Source organism: Rutilus rutilus (genome assembly GCF_951802725.1).
Source record: "Rutilus rutilus genome assembly, chromosome: 24".
Classification (NCBI taxonomy): domain Eukaryota; kingdom Metazoa; phylum Chordata; class Actinopteri; order Cypriniformes; family Leuciscidae; genus Rutilus; species Rutilus rutilus.
Genome location: NC_140228.1, coordinates 13,869,677 through 13,892,400, shown reverse-complemented (window position 1 = coordinate 13,892,400; position 22,724 = coordinate 13,869,677). Strand labels below are relative to the sequence as shown.

At 38.9% G+C, this 22,724-nt stretch overlaps 1 protein-coding gene across 1 annotated transcript in view; it reads right to left on the bottom strand.

Moving 5' to 3' along the window:
- Nucleotides 1–218: 218 nt before the first annotated feature.
- Nucleotides 219–22,724, bottom strand: part of vipr1b (vasoactive intestinal peptide receptor 1b) — a 65,440-nt gene continuing 42,934 nt past the window's right edge. Inside the window, exons 6-13 of the mRNA XM_084398714.1 lie at nt 17,259–17,394; nt 8,843–8,996; nt 8,659–8,719; nt 8,478–8,550; nt 7,046–7,137; nt 5,865–5,994; nt 4,772–4,813; nt 219–861 (exon numbers count right to left, since the gene is read on the bottom strand). Of these exons, the coding sequence (XP_084254840.1) occupies nt 667–861; nt 4,772–4,813; nt 5,865–5,994; nt 7,046–7,137; nt 8,478–8,550; nt 8,659–8,719; nt 8,843–8,996; nt 17,259–17,394 (883 nt within the window). The 3' untranslated portion in view covers nt 219–666. The remainder of the gene's footprint in view (nt 862–4,771; nt 4,814–5,864; nt 5,995–7,045; nt 7,138–8,477; nt 8,551–8,658; nt 8,720–8,842; nt 8,997–17,258; nt 17,395–22,724) is intronic.

The window sequence follows — 22,724 nt, the reverse complement described above, 5'->3', positions numbered from 1 at the left end:
GACACTGCTGGGATGACTGATCTGGAATGATAGTGCAGAGAAGGGCATTCGGCTTCCAAACGTACCTACACGCACACAGATCTGAAAACATTGTTAAAAAAAAATGAACAACATGTTTAGAAGAAACATGACATTTGGTCTCTACAGTGTATCTCCATATTTTGGATATTCAACAATCCACTTTTGGTTGCCTTTTTGTTTCTTTTTTTTCATTTTTTAACTTTCCTCACAAGCAAAAATATATAAGAGCAGCCCGGGTAGAGAATCCCTAACCTCTTTTTCCAACAGCGTATCATAATTCATTCTTGATGATGCTGTTGCATCTGTGTCCCTGCAGAGCCAAGTCGGCACAAAATGACGGAAAAGGTCTAGAACTACAATATCTCTGCTCTCCAGAAGATCACCGCGGCTTTATTTACAGGATTTATGTGTTGCAGAAGGTGATCCGATATTGAGTGGTTCTCACAAGAATTTTGTTATGACTTCTATGGCATCAAATTGCGCTATATTCAGCAAAAATGTAATGTTTAGTAGCTCATACCTCCAAAGAATTATATGTAGGAACTAAGACAGTCTGAAATTCAGAACTATTTCAGTAGAACATCATCATGGCCTTTCACAAGTCTCATTCTGGTGTGACGATACCACATCATTGTAGATGCTAGGTTAGACTGTGATGGAGGTTTCGTCCTGACACGCAGAGGCACGGCGAGTCTTGGGGCTGCAGCGGGTCAGCATGGAGATCTGCGTGCTGAAGTTGTTGCCGTTGCTGCCCATGGATGGGTGCTGGTATTTGGTGTCGGGACCCAAGAATCTTTCAAGGTGCCATCGTCTCCATTTCCTCTTGATCTCACCTTGGACCTGAGAGGCAGACAAGATCCAATCCAATCAATTGGTGATGGATAAGTTGCAGTCATGCTCTACAGTTTTACATTAAAAAGCCACATTAAGGTAGTAAAATGAGTTGAAAATGCTGTTTTTTGTAAACATAGGCTCACTGGAAGTATGTGAACTGAAATACTTTCACTATAGCGCTATAAGCGATATAATTTTTTTCTCCATTGCGCATTCGGGTTTCTTAAAAAGCATATGAAGTAATAAACATGCCTGTGTCTATATTTTTGCTAAATGATATTGCAGTTTCAAAGTGAAATCTTTAGTGGGTGATGGTAAATATTGTGTTCAATTCCCTCCAAAACAGTTAAACATGACTGTGGCAACATTTATGTATGTTGGTTAAAGGTACAATATGTAAGAATTTTGTATCAAAATATCCAAAAACAACTTGCACAGTGTTATATATTTATTTCAATTGTGTACTTCCATTATCCTAAATGTTTCCAAGAATTTGTAAATTCAGAGAAATGCACAATTTTAAAAAGTGCCTGACCCTGTTCACTTGTCGCCTGTCAATGACGTAATATCCGCGTTATCCCTGGTTTCCGCTTGTACTGCCATAGTAACCATGGCGACAGACGTGGACAACTGCGTAGTGCAAGCAGACTTTTGGACAAAAGGAGAACTAAAACGAGGATCAATATCAGCGTGGTGTTTTCGAGATGCCGAGAGCTCCACGTCCGCAACTAACTTGGACTTGACAAAGCTTCACGAGTCACGACTTGACAGGGACGCCGCTCTTGCATGTACTTTATTAGACAGGTGAGCAAATGTACATAAAACAAATCAATGTTTTATAGCTCAACATGATGAAATGTTAGAATATGATCAGTATGTTATTCTAATGTTGATCTAGCTTACTGCTAGTCTCATATAGGCAAGGCAAGTTTATTTATATAGCACATTTCATACACTATGGCAATTCAAAATGCTTTACAGAAAGGAATTCAAATAATCACAAAATAAAAGCAAGGGAAATTAAAACAGTTATAAAAGAAATTAAAAGAGATATATGATACAGTTATAAAATTAATTAAAAGAGTAAAAAGATGATACATAGTAAACTTCTCATCTGGCAAAACGTCTCGGTTACGTATAACCCTCGTTCCCCGAGGAGGGATCGGAGATGTAAGTCAAGACTGACCGCTACATATGGACACCCAGCCTATCACAGGTTCCACAATGCATACGAGTGTAGGCCTGGCATCAGATGCTCCGCAACGTCTGACTGCCGCAGGGGTGACAGAGGAACTCACAAGGTTAGCCATTTCTGGGGCACACTACTGGAGCAAATAGACGCACGTATCCGGCCCATGGGGGCGGGAGTGGCATTGCAAGCCGACACTAAGAACGGGTCCTTCGCGCTACTGGCCACTGGGGGGGAGTGTACGGGAAGATACCGGCTCTACACAGAGGCTATAGAATCTAGCGAACGTGTTAGGTGTCGCCCAGCCCGCAGCTCTACATATATCTGTCAGTGAATCGCCTTGAGCCAGCGCCCAGGAGGAAGCAACACTTCTAGTTGAGTGTGCTCGGTAAGCCAAGACGATGGCATCCACTATCCAGTGGGCCATCCTCTGCTTGGACACAGCCTTTCCCTTTTGCTGACCTCCGTAACAGACAAAGAGCTGATCTGAGGTCCTGAAGCTTTGCGTTCTGTCCAAGTATAACTGCAAAGAGCGGACGGGACAGAGAAAAGCTAGGGCTGGGTCTGCCTCCTCCGAAGGCAGCGCTTGCAGGTTCATTACCTGGTCCTTGAAGGGAGTGGTAGGAACCTTGGGCACGTATCCAGGCCGGGGTTTCGGGACAACGTGAGAGTTGGCCGGCCCGAATTCTAGGCACGATTCGTTGACCAAAAATGCTTGCAGGTCCCCAACCCTCTTGATGGAAGCCAGAGCAGTCAGGAGCACTGTCTTTAGTGACAGGACCTTTAACTCAGCTGACTGCAGTGGTTCAAAGGGAGGTCTCTGCAGTGCACTCAGCACTCTTGGAGGCTCCGCGGGTAGCGTTATAGAGGAGTGAGGGGCCCGAGGAGACTGGCTCGGTGGGTTACCTCTCACTGTGATCCTCAGGTCACCAAGGCTATTAACCGAAGTAGGCCTCTTCTGCTTGACAGAAGAAGCGCTAGATCGGGGAATAAGCCAAGGAGCTCCACCTCTTTCGAGGTAACAAAGTCTCGACCGTAACGCCACTATGGTCATGTTCCCGCAATGGGAACATGAGTCATCCATGAGCACCATTTCAGCGTGCCTATAGCCCAAGCACGTGATACAGTGATCATGCCCTTCAGCCGGAGTCAAACATTGGCCGCATCCAGAAACACACGATCTGAATGACATCTTGAAAAAGACGCAGACAGACCGTGTTAGCTCTTTCAAAAGTGCTCTGAGGTGCTGAAACGCACAGCGATATAGCTGCGGCTACACACTAGGAATGCAACCTAGTGTGAGCACTCACTCTCAACTTCATGCCCACCGAACCAACAAAGCTGTGAAAACAGTTGTTTATGCTCTTGGAAGAAAGACGGGGAGAGATCATGACCCTCGCTGTCCGTGCCGACACACCAACACACCAACGCCAGGAATCAGAGATTCTTCACAGCAGAGACTCAAAGTAGTAGATCTCTGCAGGAGACAGGAACAGTAACAGCAGACCATCTGGCTCCGAAACGAAAGACATAGATGTGACGCATCGCATGCCAATGTACATTGGCTCGTTTAGTTTCACTTGAAGTAGATAGGCTCGCAAGTGATCCCCATTCGTCAGTCTTGACTCAGAGTAAAGTCTTGACTGACGAAGGGGAACACCGGTGTATCATATTTTTCACATCTCCCATTTTTACTCTGAGATTTTCCCATGGTGATTACACTGTGTCTATGGTGTTCTTTTGGCGCGCCTAAGAAATCTATTGGACGTCTCCGATGGACCCGATTTTCCCCTAATCGGACAGGAGAAACATTACATATTGTAGCTTTAAGCACAGCAGTTCGGAAATGAAATGTCCGGTGAATGGTTGATGCTCTGTCATGTTTGAAAATAACATACCACCTACACTAAACCCTACTCCAACCTAACTGATAGTGAGAGAAAAAACAAATGGCTGAAGCAACCATGCCATTTTAAAATTTTAAAATTCTAAAATTATTTTATTGTGATCATATTTGTAGGTACTTGCCACATCACAAGTGCAATGCTGTACCAGGTGAGCTACCGTTTACTACATCAGAAAAGCTGGTTATGCACTATGGTAAAAATGTTTTAAATTCATAACATAGAAATTGTGCAAGGAGCCGTGCAAAAATGTATCTTTATTGATCAATTATCTGCCCTGTAATCATAATCATAATTTGTGTGAAAAGGGAAAAAAATGAGTTGGTGTTTTACTGCCTCTAATGCTTATTTCACCTGAAAAGTGTGGCGAAAAGTACCCTGATAGGTTTTCTAGAAATGTAGCAGAGTCACATACTGCATTTGCAATCAAAATATATAGACTTTCAGCTGTTTGCAATGAACAAATCAAACAAAAGTGGTTTCCCCAAATTCATCTTACCTGGCGCTAGAGCCTGCACCTGTGACCTTTTTATTAATCTGTACAAGCTAGAAGCCCCAAGACGCTATGAACATCAATGCATAAATCAAAGTAATAGGCCACCTCTGCTGGTACATCTAGAGCTATTTACAGCCTGTGTGAGCTAACATAATACAAGCCAGTTTCAGGCTTCCAGGGTTTGAGCTTTTAGCTTTAGAGAAATTAAATAAAACTTTAATATACTGTAGGGAGTGGCTTCTTATCAGTTGTTAATGAATGCACCTAAACATTTCCATCCATCCATATATCCATTCATCCATCCATCCATCCATCCATCTGTCTTACCTCTCCATTCAGAAAACAGTAGAGTACAGCAACCACAAAACCCTGTTAAAACAAATGAAAGCAACTTACTCGTACGTCACTGTAGGTACAGTGTAGGCATTGCAAGGCCATTCATTCAAAGCATTACATACAGGAATAAAAATGTGCTACATGTCTAGAGAATCCCATTTCCCACCAGACTGTAAATGACTGTGGCCTAAAAATATAGGTTGGTGAGTTCTGAAGCAGACAAAAGCATATTTATATATTAAGGGGGGCAGATCCTTCTTGAATTCATGCCAGTCATTCTGGTGGCTCTGCCTAAGAAACCTATAATTGGGGCACTTCTTTTGTCCCCAGAGCTTATTTTTATTAAAACTAACAGCTTTTTTTGTATATGAAGGTCACATTTAAAACTGTCTTGGAAACTTTTTACCAAGCCTTTACAAAAAATGTTTTGTTTAGTTTAGTTTGCCAAATGTTTTTGAATATAGATTTTATTACACGTGAGAATTTATATATATATATATATATATATATATATATATATATATATATATATATATACTGACTGCACTGTAGTACATATATATATATATAGTTTTTATATATATATTGATTTGTTTAAATCTATGATTATCTTATCAAAAAGTAAAATAAGCATAAATAATTTTAATATTTAGTGTATAAAAATAAATATTTTTCACCACCATAATTTCCAACACAGAATGCCATTAAACACAATACATCATTTGAGATGTGGAGGAAATGTCCATGATCTTAAATTAACATGAATAAATTAATGAGAGTGTGAAAAGTGTTTTTAGGAGAGTTTATTTTCTAAACATCCACAGGGTACAAAAGCCAAACACCCAATTATTCCATTAAAAAAACAACAGCCAATAGCTAAAGTGTGTTTGACAGAGATGCTCTTCGGAGACTGTTTGAGGACCCCTGAGCAGTTCTACCAGACATCATTAAACTATTCTGCTATTTGAACAACAGTCCAAACCATTAGCCTGAGAGCATTTCCCGACACATGGGACTATATATTGATATTTGGGCTCTACTTTTTTTTCCAAGATAGTTTGAGTGATTAAATCCTCAGACGTACCTGAAATGACCCAAGAATGAGGTCGAACACAAGCCTTAGTTCAGTTTTTATGTTCTCTGGAATGAAAGCGAATATGATGAAGTTTATCCCAAAGAGTGGAATCAACAAAAGTGTGGATTTTGCCAGCCTCCTATAGAAAAGAAGGGGGGAAAACAAAACAAACAGGATTATGCGATACTTTGTTGTCATTCATAACCTGCACTCAGCACGGGTCTGAGAATGATATTATTACCAGGTTATATCGAAAAGCATATTACTGGAATAACAACATTAGTGACGCTGGGTAGAAAATTGCAGGTGCTTAAGAACTGCATCTTGTTTTCTGCGAACTGCACAGTGCAGAGTTACTCAAGGACAAAGGACATTAAATCATCTGAACAAAGGCAGAGAGAGCCACTGACATTTTAGATGATGAGATTGAAGTGCAGTCGGTTCTCACTCGCTGCTGGAGAGACCAGCTAAAATATCCCCATATTTTATGCCCATGTAAAAATTACATAAACTAAAATGCTTCTCATGTACCGCCATCCTCACCCGTCTGAAAAGACCAGAATAGCTGATCTACAGCAGAAGTGTGCTTTAGATGCTGATGTCCCCATCAGACTTCATAACTATCTTAACCAACAAGACTCTTGTGGCCAATCGGCTTTTGTTTTCTGATGGTCTTGCTGGTCAGCCTCAGGCTGGTCTAAAAGCTAGACCAGCACTTATCCACTTTAACCAATCTTGGCCAGCATTTAAAAGGATAGTTCACCCAAAAATGAATATTCGGTCATCATTTATTCATTTTCAAGCTTCAAAAGGGATGCAAAAACACCATAAACATAAAGTGAAAGTAGTCAATTGACTCATTTGTTATACTCCAAAGTTATACTACCTGTGAGGAAAAGACTGAAATTTAAGTCGCTATCTTCACCTTTGCTGCAGTTCTCGAATCTTATTCACATTTTTTCAAGATGTCTCACAGTCTCACAGAAGAAAGTAAGTCAAATTGGTTTGGAATGATGTGAGGGTGAGTACATGACGACAGAATTTTCATTTTGATGTGAACTATCCCTTTTTATCCCCTTTAAATTTCAAGCTGGTCTTCTCAACAGGGTGAGGAGATTGAAGAGAACAAAGAACAGAATGACTTTTATTTTAAAGCAAAAACCTGTTTGAATGGAGTCCGAAATACTTACGAATATTGGTTTGATTCATTTCTCCCAATGTCAGGACAGTTGATCTTCTGCCGCAGTATCCGGATGATACAAATGAACAGGATAAAGTTCATCTGTTGTTGGTGGAAAAACAAAATAACAAAATAGTGGGTGTCGTTATTTTGGCTTAATGTCATGAGTCAGCAAAGATAGCTGAAACCACTGAGGGGTCATAAAGTCAATGGTCCCGAAGCACAGTGTTTATTATTACTGTCTTGAAGAAAGCAGGGAACAAAGTCTATTAGCAAAGGTACAGAACAAAACTACCTCCTTAAGATGGCAGCGAGACAGAAAACATTAACTCTAAGTAGACAAGATGGCCTGTATTAAGAATGTTTACTTTCTGACTAGCAAAAACACGCAATAACTGTGCAATAGGCATGTCTGAGTGGAGGAAGACAAGAAGTGACTCAGTTTTCCAGCCTAAAATAGCCAATCCCAGACACTATAAATAAATCGCCATAAACATTCGATTTGATTGACAGATCTCTCTCTCTTTCAAGCGTTTCTCTCTTTCCTTTAAATCTCTTAAAAGAAAAGCCGAGAAGGGCTTTTAAGAGCGTTTTTCACACCTTTCAGCACCTTATTGATATTTCATCTATAATGTAAATCCCTGGAGGGAAACATTGTCTGGCACATTGGTCAACGGGTTTTGTGTGTTACTTAAATCTTAACACTCAGCACTAAGGCAAATCATTACATTGTAAGGTTATAAACAAGCAAGGGGGGGAAAAAACTGTAAGAAAGCCAGAACACAAAGTAAAACCCATGAGAGATTGACTGCTATGAAGTTTTCACAATAATTATTAGAAGCTTGTGTATCTAATATTTTTTGTTATCTGAGAGCTTTCAATAATTATTACACGGGAAATTATATTAATTATGTGAAGCCAGGTTGACCCATTTGTAGGGCCCTAATAAAGATCATGAAAAGGTGCCTTTTCTTTTAGGAGAAAGAAAAAACGTACAAAATATACACAAAATTCTAAAGAATGAAAATATAAAACTAAATTAAATAATTAAAAATAATATAAAAAGTGACAGTACTATATATAAAATATGAAAGACTGAAAATATATAGAAAATATAAAAATAAAAGCATTCAAAATAAAACGATAAAAAAGAGAAAGCATTAAAACAATGAAAATTGTTTATGAAAAATAAAAAAAAAGAATAAAAAAATATAAATATAAATAAAAAAATGTAAAAGCATTAAAGATTAAAAATGAAGTAAAAAGAACACTAAAATATATAATACTAAATAGAATGAAAAATATGGGGGAAAATATAAAGCGATTAAAAAGTACAAATATGCAAAAGAGGAAGCAATCTAGAAATAACTAATATTTAAATTACAAAAATATAAAATACTAATTAATTTTTATATAATACATTTATAGAAAGGGCATCTCACCAGAATTGAAGCTAATATCGGGGTTTTGATAATCCACCAGAATGGGTCGGAATTTTCGATTATATCCCAGCATCTAAAAAAAAACGGCATAGAAATGTCCTGTAAACATTTTTGCTTATTATTTTATGTCTTGATTTTTACATAAAATCATTTAAGCCTTTGACTGATGTGTTTATCTTACCCCTCATCTTTGAAGTAAGCCTTGGCAAAGCTCCAAGCCATGATGAAAATCGCTGGGCCTCCTACAGAGTGTAAATTCAGTCAGTCGCTTTATATGGCTTACTGACATAATCAGTATGTCAAAGGTTAACAAAAGTGTGAGTAAAAAGGTTAATAAAGATGCACATAAATACTATGACACCTACCCCAACCAATCAGAATGTACCACCAGAAGTACTTCCTCTCTGAGAAGAAAGAGACGGCCAACAGAGCATGAAGATACAGACCTTCCACTAGGAGCCAGAAGAAGCTCGCCATAATGCAATACTGGAAAAAGACAATCACAGCTTTGCAGCCAACCTGAAAATCAGACCAAAAAAAAAAAAATGAAGTCATTCACACCCTTGAGTGCTCATCTTTTAGGTGCACCCTGATATTTACCACCAGGATAACAACAAATTGTAAAGCGTCCGTGCTGCAGTGCAACTACTGAATATGCATATGTCACAATGATCATTTCAGATATCTCGTTATAAAGAAATCCACTCTTCATTCAATAGCTTCCAAATCATACATAAAGTACTACCATTGAGTGATAAACTTTACTGGCAAATTAAAATAAATTGAAACAAAGCAGATACGCTCTTAAAAAAAAGGATCCAAAATGGGTTTTTCGCAGTGTTGCCACAGAAATAAAACATTCTTGGTTCCCCAAAGAACCTTTTATTGAAGCATAATTAAAATAACCTTTTTTTGTGTGTGAAGAACATTTTAAAAATCTAACCTTTCTTCACTATAAAAAAACCTTTTGTGTAATGGAAAGGTTCAGTGGATGTTAAAGGTTCTTCATGAAACCACAGATGTCAATAAAGAACCTTCATTTTTGTGGCTAAAGCAAACAACATCTGATTGTTGGTTTATTATTTGGTTTATAAATGTCTGATAGCCTTAATTAGCAAATATTAATACACCAAACTACTGTATTTATCAATATTACAATAGCAGTATTATAATACTAAGAAATGGATGCACTTATTTTTTTCTCATAACAGAGTTTTGGAAACTTATTGAGCTCGACAAGGCCAATGCAATTGTAAGCATAATGAAAAATTTAAAAAGAATGTAACAAGAACAATTTACATTTACAATATATTTATTTACAAAGAAAAGCATTGACAGTGAAAGTTCAATTCAGGGTAGAAAAATAAATTAAATTTAGGGTAGAAACCCAGTTTGTATTATAAAGAGGAATGGAGACATGCAACTGGCTGATATTCAAATGAAAGGATTTTTTTTTTTTTTTAATGTTCTTTTGCAATTGTATTTTTTTTTTTTCATAAAGATAATGACCCCCCCAAAACAAAACAAGTTACTCTCGTAACTAATCTAATTTAAACAGCCACTTTGATTATTTTCCTCCAATAAATATAGATACAAAATGAGATTACATGTGTTTATCTGATTTGAAGCATGCATGTCAAAATAAAAAAACTCATTATTTACATCAATTTGCATATTTAAGTATATCAATATACATTTAAATATGTTATGCACATTTAAGAAGTTCAAAGTAAAGGAAGTTTTTGATAAGTTAAATTTGCACAGGGGAAAAAAATATATATACATTTGTAACTTCTCACAAACCCTAATCGATGTAGGTAATTATTTATGTCATGTATTTCCCAGATAGTGCTCCCCTTTTTCGGGTTCCTCTCACTTCCAGAGAAATTTAAGTGCTGCTAATAGGCTTTCATGAAAGCAGTGGTTCTGTTTGGGCAGAACCGGTGGGAGGTAGAGAGGAGTTTGTTGCATGAGGACAGCGAGACATGGCAGGCAGACTGCAGGAAGACTATAAACAAATAACTGTGAGACAAACACAATGGAATGAAATCAGACAGGAGGGTGTAAGTGGTTGAAGGCAAAAAGCAAAAAGCAAAGATACAGCATCATGCTGAAAATGCCATGTCCTCAAGCTCAAGAATTAATTAATAAGGCCTCCTAACTTCTGAGTCTTCAATATCAACAAAACCAGCAGGGCAGAGCAGAAGGATAAAGGCAGGGAGCAGGACACGACATGAATGCTTTGATTGGCTCAGGACTGCAAACACAATGGCTGCATCCGAAATCGCATACATTACATCCTTATGCATCGCTTTCTGCCAGGACTTTTACGTGCTTTTCTCAACTCACAGAAGTGACGTCAACATCCGGGTTAGCAGTAGCATGAGCCGTCAGGCAAGTGTTATTTAAATAAACTCCTGATGTATGTTACATGTTCTGTGTTTCTGAGTTCTGTTTCGGTGATCCGTTTTCCCCTGTTCTCTGTTGATTTGTACCACCTGGTTCCTCGTTAGTCTTGTCAGCTGTGTCTTGTTCCCTTTTCAGTTCTCCTGTGTATTTAAGCCCTGTGTTCTCCTTCTGTGTTTGTCGGTTCTACTTTGTTACTAGTTCGGTTCTACTTTGTTACTACGTTTATTTCCTGTGTGAGTTCTACCCGTTGTTCCTGTGTTTTTGGATTCCCTGTGAATAAAACTCTTGGATTGAAGTGCTCTGTCATCCTCGCCTCCTTCTACCCACACACAACCGTAACAGAAGAACCGACCCAAAAAAAAAAAAATATTCGATGAACATGGACCTAGCAGCGGGATGGAAGATTTTGCGGCCACGCCTAATTCTGGTACCCAGGGTGGCCGCCTTCCCACCACCTGAGATTCTCCATGCCTGCCCGCCAGAGCCAGAGCCCGTCGCCTGCCCGCCAGAGCCAGAGCCCGTCGCCTGCCCGCCAGAGCCAGAGCCCGTCGCCTGCCCGCCAGAGCCAGAGCCCGTCGCCTGCCCGCTAGAGCCAGAGCCTGTTGCCTGCCCGCTAGTGTCTGTGAACGTCGAGACAGAGCCTTCATCTCCGCTGGTCCCGTCCAGCATAGTGCCTTCATCTCCGCTGGTCCCGTCCAGCATAGTGACTTCTTCTCCGCTGGTCCCGTCCAGCATAGTGACTTCTTCTCCGCTGGTCCCGTCCAGCATAGTGCATTCTTCTCCGCTGGTCCCGTCCAGCATAGTGCATTCTTCTCCGCTGGTCCCGTCCAGCACAGTGTCTTCATCTCCGCTGGTCCCGTCCAGCACAGTGTCTTCATCTCCGCTGGTCCCGTCCAGCATAGTGCCTTCATCTCCGCTGGTCCCGTCCAGCATAGTGCCTTCATCTTCGCTGGTCCCGTCCAGCACAAAGCCTTCTCCGCTGGTCCCGTCCAGCACAGATCCTTCACCGCTGGTCCCGTCCAGCACAAAGACTTCTTCACTGCTGGTCCCGTCCAGCACAAAGCATTCCTCTCCGCTGGTCCCGTCCAGCACAGAGCTTTCACCACTGGTCCCGTCCAGCACAGTGCCCAGCGCCGAGCCCTCATCGCTGCCCAGCGCCGAGCCCTCATCGCTGCCCGACACCGAGCCCTCATCGCTGCCCTGCACCGAGCCCTCTCTGACACCCGGGACTTTGCCCAAGTATTTTTTTGGGGGGGGGCCATATACCTCTGTCCTGGCCATCCGAAAAATATTCCCCGCCATGGCCACCCGAAGGGGTTTCCCCGCCATGGCCGCCCGAAGGGGTTTCTCCGCCGTGGCCACACCCTCAGCCTGCTCCACCGTGGCCACACCCTCAGCCTGCTCCGCCGTGTCCGTGTCCACGCCCACAGCCTGCTCCGCCGTGTCCACGCCCACAGCCTGCTCCGCCGTGTCCACGCCCACAGCCTGCTCCGCCCTGGAGGCTTCCTACTGTGTCTCCCTTGCCTGGTCTCCCCTGTCAGCCTCCAGGGCGCCCACCCTCCCACCCCTTTGGATGTTATAGGAGCGAGGACGCGCCTTTGGGGAGGGGGGGAGTAATGTTACATGTTCTGTGTTTCTGAGTTCTGTTTCGGTGATCCGTTTTCCCCTGTTCTCTGTTGATTTTGGTCTAGTCCTTGTTTCCATGGTTTCTGTCATCAGTTCATTTGTACCACCTGGTTCCTCGTTAGTCTTGTCAGCTGTGTCTTGTTCCCTTTTCAGTTCTCCTGTGTATTTAAGCCCTGTGTTCTCCTTCTGTGTTTGTCAGTTCTACTTTGTTACTAGTTCGGTTCTACTTTGTTACTACGTTTATTTCCCGTGTGAGTTCTACCCGTTGTTCCTGTGTTTTTGGATTCCCTGTGAATAAAACTCTTGGATTGAAGTGCTCTGTCATCCTCGCCTCCTTCTACCCACACACAACCGTAACAATGTACTTACAAATACAGAACCTATTTGTACTACTGTAGAAGTTTGGTACCATTCTGGGCATTATTAGTGGGGTAATTTACAAGATACAAACTGGAGCCAATAGCGCCTGCACTAAACCATCCGGCTGATATCTCTAAATAAGCTCTAACTTTAAAAATGTTCAACCAAGGGAAAAAAAGGCTTCTGGGTGGGGTGTTTGGCTCGATGTCATGGTGCAAGGGACCCTAGGTTGATTTTACTCCGAACCATCCCTTTAAGCACCAAATTAACATATTAGAATGATTTCTGAAAGATCATGTGACACTGAAGACTGAAGTAATGATGTGGAAAATTCAGCTTTGACATCACAGGAATAAATTACATTTTAAATGGTCATAATATTTCACATGACAATATTACTGTTTCACTGTATTTTTGATCAAATAAATGTAGACTTCTTTCAATCTTACCAACCTCAAAACTTAACAGTAGTGTGTTCAAGAAAAATAATTTAATTTGTATTGTGTTTTCTATCCAAATTTAGTTAAAAAGTTAACTTCCTACAAACTAAATATTGTCCAGTATATATTTAAATTATTTATTTTGGAAACATTGTTTTATATCACCAAAAATAAAAGGTCTGGGGTGCGTTTCCCGAAAGCATCGTTAGCCAACTATGGTCGCAAGTTCCGTCGTTATCAGCATAGTTCAACGATTTGGTGTTTCCCGAAACCATCGTTCCAACGAACGTTCGCAAACAGCATCGCAAACTTGTGTGGTTGGAACGACAGCTCTCGAGCTGTGGTTAGAAGCATAGTTTCTAGTTTACATGAGATGTAGAATGAATAAATCCTTATCTTTAGTAAAATAAGCAAGCTGACATTCAATACAACCCGTGCTATTTATTTAGAATACATACAAATGTAATTTACGTCTTTTAGTTTGTCAAGAGATTTAAAGCACCGTTTTTGAAGACTGCGCATGTGCGAACGTGCTCTACTATGTAAGAACAAGCCAAATATTGAGTCTGGTAATAAAGCAAAATAACTGAGAAAAATTAGAAATGGTCTTCAGATGCCATGTCTGTAGCTTATATGACAAAATCTAGCGTTAATTTGATCTCAAACAGATTAATTAAAATAAGTTATATTAGTCCACCACGTGCGAGACGTCATAAACCAACGTGGTTGAACGATACTTTGCGACATACGGTTTCGGGAAACAGTCGTGACTAGCTAGTTGATTTCTCCAACGATGCATCGTACTATCATGGTAGTTAAGCAGCGAGCTATATTTGTACGGGAAACGCACCCCAGGTCAGGCCTATTTAGAAAATATGTAGTTTTAGACATAACAATAAAACTCTCAGTCTTTCTAAAAATACATCTTTGAGCTCTGTGATCTGAGATCATAGAAAGATTCACACATTTGTTCCTCTCTGCAACACTCTCAAAATGAGAGTGCATGCCTTACAGGCAGAAGAAAAAAATTGGGTGGATGAAGCAATCGACAGTTTAGACAGCAGAAGGCTCTGAATGATGCTCTCTCCTTTTGGGCTTGCAAAATGAGGCAGCGCAGGATGAATGGATCCGGCTCGTAGTTCTAATGCACACATATCATCCCAAATTACTCTGAGAGCCGCAACCTCTTGCTCAGGGCACGCGCTCCCTGAAATAGATAGAAAGCTTTCGCCGCAGGCTCAACCACACAAATAGCTAACAAACACCTTCTGCTGAGCTGAACCTCTCAACTGCCTTTTATAATGCATTTATTATGTATCATGCATAAAACCACTGCGACTAATACTTTTCATAACACTGTTTTCTGGCAAGCAGCCATTCCCCATCGGCCTACTGTTATTTAAAGGTGAGAATAACGTTAATAAGGCAGCTTGACACATAACCTAGCTGTGAATATTCACTGATTCCACAGTAGATTAGTTATATTTTGTGTGCAAAAAGTCTTTAAAAGAGAGAGATGAAAGCCAGTGATCACTATGAATTTTCGTACAGATGTAAACTGTGGCTTTTCCAATTTATGACAAGAGATATTATTTATTTTTTTGGCCCTAAAATAATAATATGGTAGACGTTTTGTTTTTATGTAAATTCTGAGGTAGAAATAGTTATCATAGACATTTGCATTTGACATTTTGTTCCACAGAAAAAAGTCATATAAGCCTGGAGCGACCTGTGAAAAGAGCGACTCGATTTGGACTGTCCACATTTAAACATGTGCATCCTTTCTGCCACAGTGTTTCTTTTTATTAGATTTTTTTACTTACAATCATACAAAAAAGTATTTTTTAAAGTATTTTAAATAATATTTCTGGAAGTTGCATTTAAAATCCACTTGCCTTAAAAATCTGAGGAGTCAAATGCTCAGTTTGAAAGAGTATTAAACTTCTGAGGATTTCACAAACAGCCTTGATCTATTGTAAATTTCTGCTCAAACTGCAGACATTGAAAGAAACCAGATCTGAAAACTGGACACGTGTTACAGCAGGACACCACTTTAGAAGCAAACTCACTCCACACACTGTGATAAGGAGCCACGTTTTCATTGAGAGGTTTATGCTCCTTTGTCAAGTTCAATCAATAGTAAACTCAACAGCTGAGTCATCTCAGAAAACGTCCTTCACTATTACTAGCAGTCAGGCGATAATGATTGCCGCGACAGTGCTAAATATGGTAAAACTTTTATTAGATTATTCAACTAAACAGCTAAAACCAGCATGAATTGCTCCAGAATGGTTTAGGCTGGTCTGGTGCAGGTCTAGGTGGAAATAGGCAACATTTATTTGACCAGGTTTGCTGTTGTACTTGCATTGTCTGATTTTAATTTTGTCACTGTCCCTCTTTGACCTGCTTTTTACAATTTTTACTACTTTTGCTGTTTTACTGGCATGGTCTAATTTTAATTTGGTCACTGACACTCTTTTACATGCTTTGTACTATTTTTACTGCCATTGTCTAATTTTAATTTGGTAACGGACACTCTTTTACCTGCTTTTTACTATTTTTACTTGACTGATCTATTTTTAATTTTATCACTGTCCCTCATTTAACTGCTTTTTACAATTTTTACTACTTTTGCTGGTTTACTTGTATGATCTATTTTTAATTTGGTCACTGACACTCTTTTACATGCTTTTTGCTATTTTTACTGGCATGGTCTAATTTAAATTTTGACACTGACACTGACACTCTTTTACATGCTTTGTACTATTTTTACTGCCATTGTCTATTTTTAATTTGGTCACGGACACTCTTTTACCTGCTTTTTACTATTTTTACTTGACTGATCTATTTTTAATTTTGTCACTGTCCCTCTTTTACCTGCATTTTACCATTTTTACTACTTTTGCTGTTTTACTTGTATGATCTATTTTTAATTTGGTCACTGACACTCTTTTACATGCTTTTTGCTATTTTTACTGCCATTGTCTAATTTTAATTTGGTAACGGACACTCTTTTACCTGCTTTTTACTATTTTTACTTGACTGATCTATTTTTAATTTTGACACTGTTCCTCTTTTACCTGCTTTTTTTACTATTGCTGTTTTACTTGCATGGTCTAATGTTAATTTTGTCACTGTCACTCTTTTACCTGCTTTTTACTACTTTTACTAGGTTTGCTGTTTTACTTGGATGATCTAATTTTAATTTTGTTACTGTTCTTTTACCTGTTTTTTTGTTTTTGTTTTAATTTTGTCACTGCCCCTCTTTTATCTGTTTTCACAAATTTCTGTTGGTTGTTGGTTAAAGCAAAACCTAGCTGATGAGGATAATCAACTAGCTTTGGTCCTGGTGGAGCTTCTGGAAATGTTACTGGTTAAACTAGACAAGAAGCTTAGTGGGACACTAGCAAACCAGTTAACATAGGCTTGTCAGCACAGTAGTGTAAAACTAGCACACAAGAAATACCCTATGGTGTCAGTGTAAAAAAAATCACCCAAACTTCACATCACATCTTGTTATTTTGCAATTTTGAAAGGAAAATCTGTGAAATTGAATTGGCTTGAGGGGCTACAACAATAACAGTGGGAGTATGCGCCATCCAGAATGACTGGAACAAGCATTTTGGCAAGCTGGTTCAAACAGAGGTCACCAACAGCAATAAATTCAGCAGCGAGTGTGAAGTTATGCCCACGGATGTTTAGTAGCAGACATAACAGTCGAGAGGCCCAAGACACTTCTGTTAACACACCACGAGACCCGAGAGTATAAAAAAATGTAAACGTGATCAGCTGGGATAGACTATATTTACTCTGATTACTAGCAATGCTAGATGAATACTTGGTTTGCTGCGTGTGGATCTCACACAGTTTGCTAATAGAAACTATAACAGACTGCTGAGGGATCCATGAGAAAATAAATAAACAGACTGTGCAATAATGAACTTACAGAGCCAGTGGAGCAGTTGTCAGACTCTTGAACAACATCATACAGCACCGCATCTTTGACGAAGACAGCAACGGCTTTCAAAATGAAGGACACGAACAGGTGCATGTGGATGTAGTTACGCGTGCAGTGGAGTTTCCTGAGGGAATACAAGGAATGCAATCAGCCACACTTATTAAATCTAAAATATGTTAAGCCTGATTGAGAAGTCCCCCGCCCCCTAATTACATCCCGTCCTTGGAACTAATAACGGAAAAAAATGACAGCTAATTACACTATAAATGAAATCCTAATTGAGCTTTCTGGTCCTTGAAAGGGGTTTGTTAAACAGGTAATTTGTTGCATTGTGTTGTCCATTTCACACACATTTCTACTTACCGTAAACATGGGAATTCACAAAATCTGATTTAAAATTCAAGGTTATTCTCATTTAATGTCCAACATGCTCATTAAATATTATCAAGCTATGGCGCGCAGTCAAAATACTAACCACAATGCATCTACACTATGGAACAAAGTAAGTCATATGGCTTTGGAGGAATACAAGAGTGAGTAAATGATGACATAATATTGATTTTATGGGGGAGCTATTCTTTTAAGAGTACATTAAGACCTGCATAGACATCTATCTAATATCCCAGAACACCATGAACATTTTTTTGTTGTTGTTTGTTTATATTGTCCATACCACACACTTGTAAAATAGCTGACACTTTGTTTAAACACTGGGTTCTTTCTGCCTCTGGTGCAAAGAAAAGATTAATATTTTATAGTATGTTACAGTCGTACTCTCAAATACTGACACATCTACAAAGCTGTCATGCTGTAAATACTGTTAGCTTATAACAATACATTTGATGTTGCTAGAATAAAATTGTTGCATCACTGGATCAATTTGCTAAATAATTTGCTGGGTTTCCTATCAGAATAATCTAAATCCCATTGTCACTCATGAGTATGAAAGAAATAATATGTATTTGATAAAAAAATTATAATATTGTGGAATATTATTAAAATGTCCAGTCTTCAGTCATATGATCCTTCAGAAATCATTTTAATATGCTGATTTGGTGCTCAATAAACATTTCTTCTTATAGCCAATGTTGAAAACATTTGTGCTGCTTAATAAACAATACATTTTCTTCAGGATTCTTTGATGAATAGAAAGTTCAGCAGAACAAAATATATTTAAAACAGAAAGTTTTGTAACGACTTTTGTCACTTTTGATCAATTTAAAGCATACTTGCTGAAGTAGTAATTTCTGTTAAAAGAAAAAAAATCGAACTGACCTCAAACTTTCAAGAGTAATGTCCTTCTCACAAAGCTAAATACACAACACAATGCAGATTCTGTTTCAGATTCAAGGTTTTTGTCTCTACATGCAAATATTATCCCAGGGACTACACGACATTCCTCCCGGGTTTGTGACATCACCAACTCTAGAATTTACATAAACCCCTCCCCCGGGAACGCGATTTATAGATTATCATGACAGAATATGCAATAAGCTACATAAAAACATAAAAACAATTAGCTACAAAAAACAATAAGCTACATAAATTCATCAACTAACCATTCAGAAATGTCCTGTTGCATTCTACATGTTGCCACTTCTTCTTGAGTCTCTCCATCTTTGTCTGACTCCGGTTTGATCATAAAAGGCTAAAAGTTTTTGAAATTTTCAGTGCATGTTTGTGTGAGGTAAAAGGACACAAGCTGTTGTAGCTCCGCCCCCTGTGCCGGGAGCAGCAGCTCATTTGCATTTAAAGGGACAGACACAGAAACGGTGTGTTTTTGCTCACCCTCAAAAAGTGACAATTTTAACACGCTATATAAAAATATATAGGTATTTTGAGCTAAAACTTCACATACACACTTTTGGAACATCAAAGACTTATTTTACGCGAAAAGGCCATTATACCACCCCTTTAACAATTTCCATAAACTATTGTCACATATGTAATGTCATTATCTCACCACAAGTGGTCTTAGAGTGAACATGTTTTTCAATAGCTTATTATTATTAAGCTTATTGGCTCAAGTCTTTCGGTAACACTTTAAGGTCTCATTTGTTAACATGAACTAACCATGCACAATATGTATTTACTGCATTTCATAAAGCATTCCTCTTTGTCGTCATCTCTGTTCGAAATCTGCAATTGCAGTTATTCGCGGAATTATCAACTTTATGTAGGTTGTGCCTCGGCACGGCACAGTGCGGTCACCGCGCCGGTGTGGATACTGTCATTCGGAATCACAGATTCTACTTTTTGGAAGTATGACCAACATAAGAATTTTCACCGGAAAATGTAACATCCACTTTTGTTCTGACCAACTAAGGGAAAAAAAGCACTGAAGTAAACCCCGCTGATTAAATCTAACGATCGCTTATTATATCACGTCAAACCGTGCAAATTATATTTTGTTCTCAAATTGTTAATGTTAACAACATCAGCAGTCTCTTTTTTTCTGTAGCCACCCCAAAGTCCGAAGTCTTTCACGTTTTACAACAGGTGAATCTCCAGTTGTCACTGGTGATTGTCATTTGAACCTTTCTGGATCCGCCATCAAATTGATAAGTTTATATCAAGTGCTGTGAGAAAAGGCTATAAATCTCCACCTCCAACATCCTCACACACAATATAGCCTATAGCCGAGACTCCTTCTTTATGTGTACAGATGTGACGTAATGACGCAAAGACATGCTCGAATGTCCCGCGGAAATCCACCAGTACCAGTGGAATTAAAAACATTATTACAAGCTTACCGTTTTGAATCGAACTAAGGCAAGCAGACAGTTTTGAACACTGGCTGGTTATGTACTTGCTCAAAAATCTATTTTGGATAACTTTTAACCCAAAAAAGTTACAGAATGCATCTTTAATGTTAGTTAATGCAAATGTTAATGTTCATGTTAGTTCAGAGCATTAACTGCAACGTTAACAGATATAACTTTTTAACTAGTATTAATAAATTAATATATTGTGTTAAATGTATTAGTAAATCCTGAGATTAACCAAGATTGATAAATAGATTAAGATTAAATGTAGTAGAAGTATTGTTAGTTCATGTTAACTAATAAGTAGTTAGTGAATGAGTTAAACAGTAAAACAGTAGTTTATGAAACCTTATCGTAAAGTGTTACCAGTCTTTCTTTTGTCAACTAACTTCATCATTGAAGAGTCTGTTTATATTGAAATTCCTTGAATTTGTCTTTTGTCTGGTTTGTGACTTGTGCTATTGGATTTTAATTTGTCATTGGTGATGTCTTACTTCAATTTGTCACAATTATGTGTCCAGTAAGATGAATTCTAAATAATGTGTGGAAAAGTTACTATTGATTACTCCATGAAATCCAATTGTTTTGTTCCTGTGGCAAAAGCCTGCTGAGATGGGCCAAACATATTATACACTGCAGCAGGTCAAAATCAATGAATCTCGCTTCTGTGGTCACTACAGCATTCAGTCTCAGGTTTGGATATTTGATAAGGTTCCTACATTGTAAAAATCTCTTTTTTTCATGGGCTTTTTTGAGTTTTGCCCAAAAGTTTAGTCCAAATACATTGGACTAATCAATTGGATAACTTATGTTTAGTTTAGTAAAATAAAAAAAGATTTTTTACAGTGTATGGACAATAACATTAAAATAAAGATTCAAAAACGCATGTGAACCAGTGATGAGGCGTTGGTTTTTAGCGATGAAGTTGCAGTATTTCATTGCATAACATTGCAGTTCTCCCTAACTGACTATAACTTTACATTCATTTGAGTTAAAGGTCAAATCAGTGTGTTTCCTTTAACCTAGCACTCACACGCAGGCATGATATCTCTGGTTTGCTCATTTCACATGCTGTGATCTGACACTATCAGCACGATTTTACAGACACATGGGTCTTTGTTGTGTCTCTAGTGTGTGGCCATCTGCAGGATAACCTTGCATTATACAACTGACAGGTTTAGACCCTACAAAACTTTTTTTACCAAGTGTTTCTTGGTAAAGGAACAATTTAATTAGACCACAGACTGTGTTTCCACCAACCAATGACAACTTGTGACCTGAGTCACTCAATGGAGTGGGAGCAAGTGTTCAAACCGGCAATAATAACCTGAGGTGTGATCAGGTCTTCAGCCCCTGTCAGTTCCTGAAATCCCACACCAGACTGATATAGTCTCAGTTAAGACTGCTAAAGCCTGCAGCTCGAGTGCAGATAGTGTTAAGAGATGGGATTAGGACTGATTACTTTGCTCCAGAGCTGAACATGAGCAGCTTTACTGCTCTGCCATACTTGTGATACACATGAACCTTATTACTGATGGGAATGACAGCATTAAGGGTGGGTTGTGGTGGTTACACATCGGGTTGGTAATCAGAAGAAGAACGCCGTGAACTATCATATTTGTGCCCTTGAGCAAAGCACTTAACCCCAGGATGCTCCAAGGAGGATTGACGCTGTAATTGCTGTGAGTTGCTGAAAGTATCCGTTTATGACCGGTTACAGCAGAACTTGTGCATTTTTATAGGTCAGCTTCTTACTAGGTTTATCAGACGCGGACTAGACGGAGTCCTGGTTTTATGAGTCCTGTCCCCAAAATGTCCCAATTTTATAGCAAGTTCTAAACACCCTGCATATACAGTGTAAATAAGCCTTACCAACATAGCCTGTTGGTTTCAGTAGTGAATATTTTAAAGTGGCTATATATATAAATTTTCATGTATTAATCGTTTTTTTATTCCCAATGTGTGAACAGCTTCTAACAAAACATAAAAAATTAGACATTCCACGACTTGCCTGTAGAAACCCTGTAGACTGATTTTTATGCAAAGGACTTTGTGTGGAAAAAAAATGTGCCGGATCTGACGTTTACAGTATGTGCGCTCCGGGAAGTTTATTCATAATTCAGTGATAGTATTTTGACAACTGAACTAGGAAATGTCCCTGGTTTCCATTTCAGAAATCTGGTCACCTTATTATGAACAATATACATCCATAGCAGTCACTGTAATGAGCATGTCACAGTAATTTGCCATGTCAAAAATGAATCATCATCCAAACAGCATCATTATTATTCTAATCCACTACAAATGTAATGTTTAATTCATACACAAATAATGTTGCCTAAGTGATTTGAACGCTAACTTGGTGCCGCTTAAATGGTTTTAAATTAAATTGAGTTTGTGGTTCAAAGTATCACTGCTGGGTTTATTTATGAACACTGCACTGAAATGATTCTCTGATGGTGAAGAGTCTTCTTTGGCCTAGATGAAATGTGTGTTGGAAAATACATGTAAGAAAGCTCTTATCTCTGTCATTAGCAGGGCGTTCTGTCTCTAGTGAGCCAGATCAATCACTGTAGTCTCACAACGGAAGCATGTTGCTCGCTGTTTAATCCTCGACAGCTTCAGCGATTCAGTCATTCGCTCCATGACACCTTATGGTGCATTTAGGGTTGGCTTTAACCATGCATGA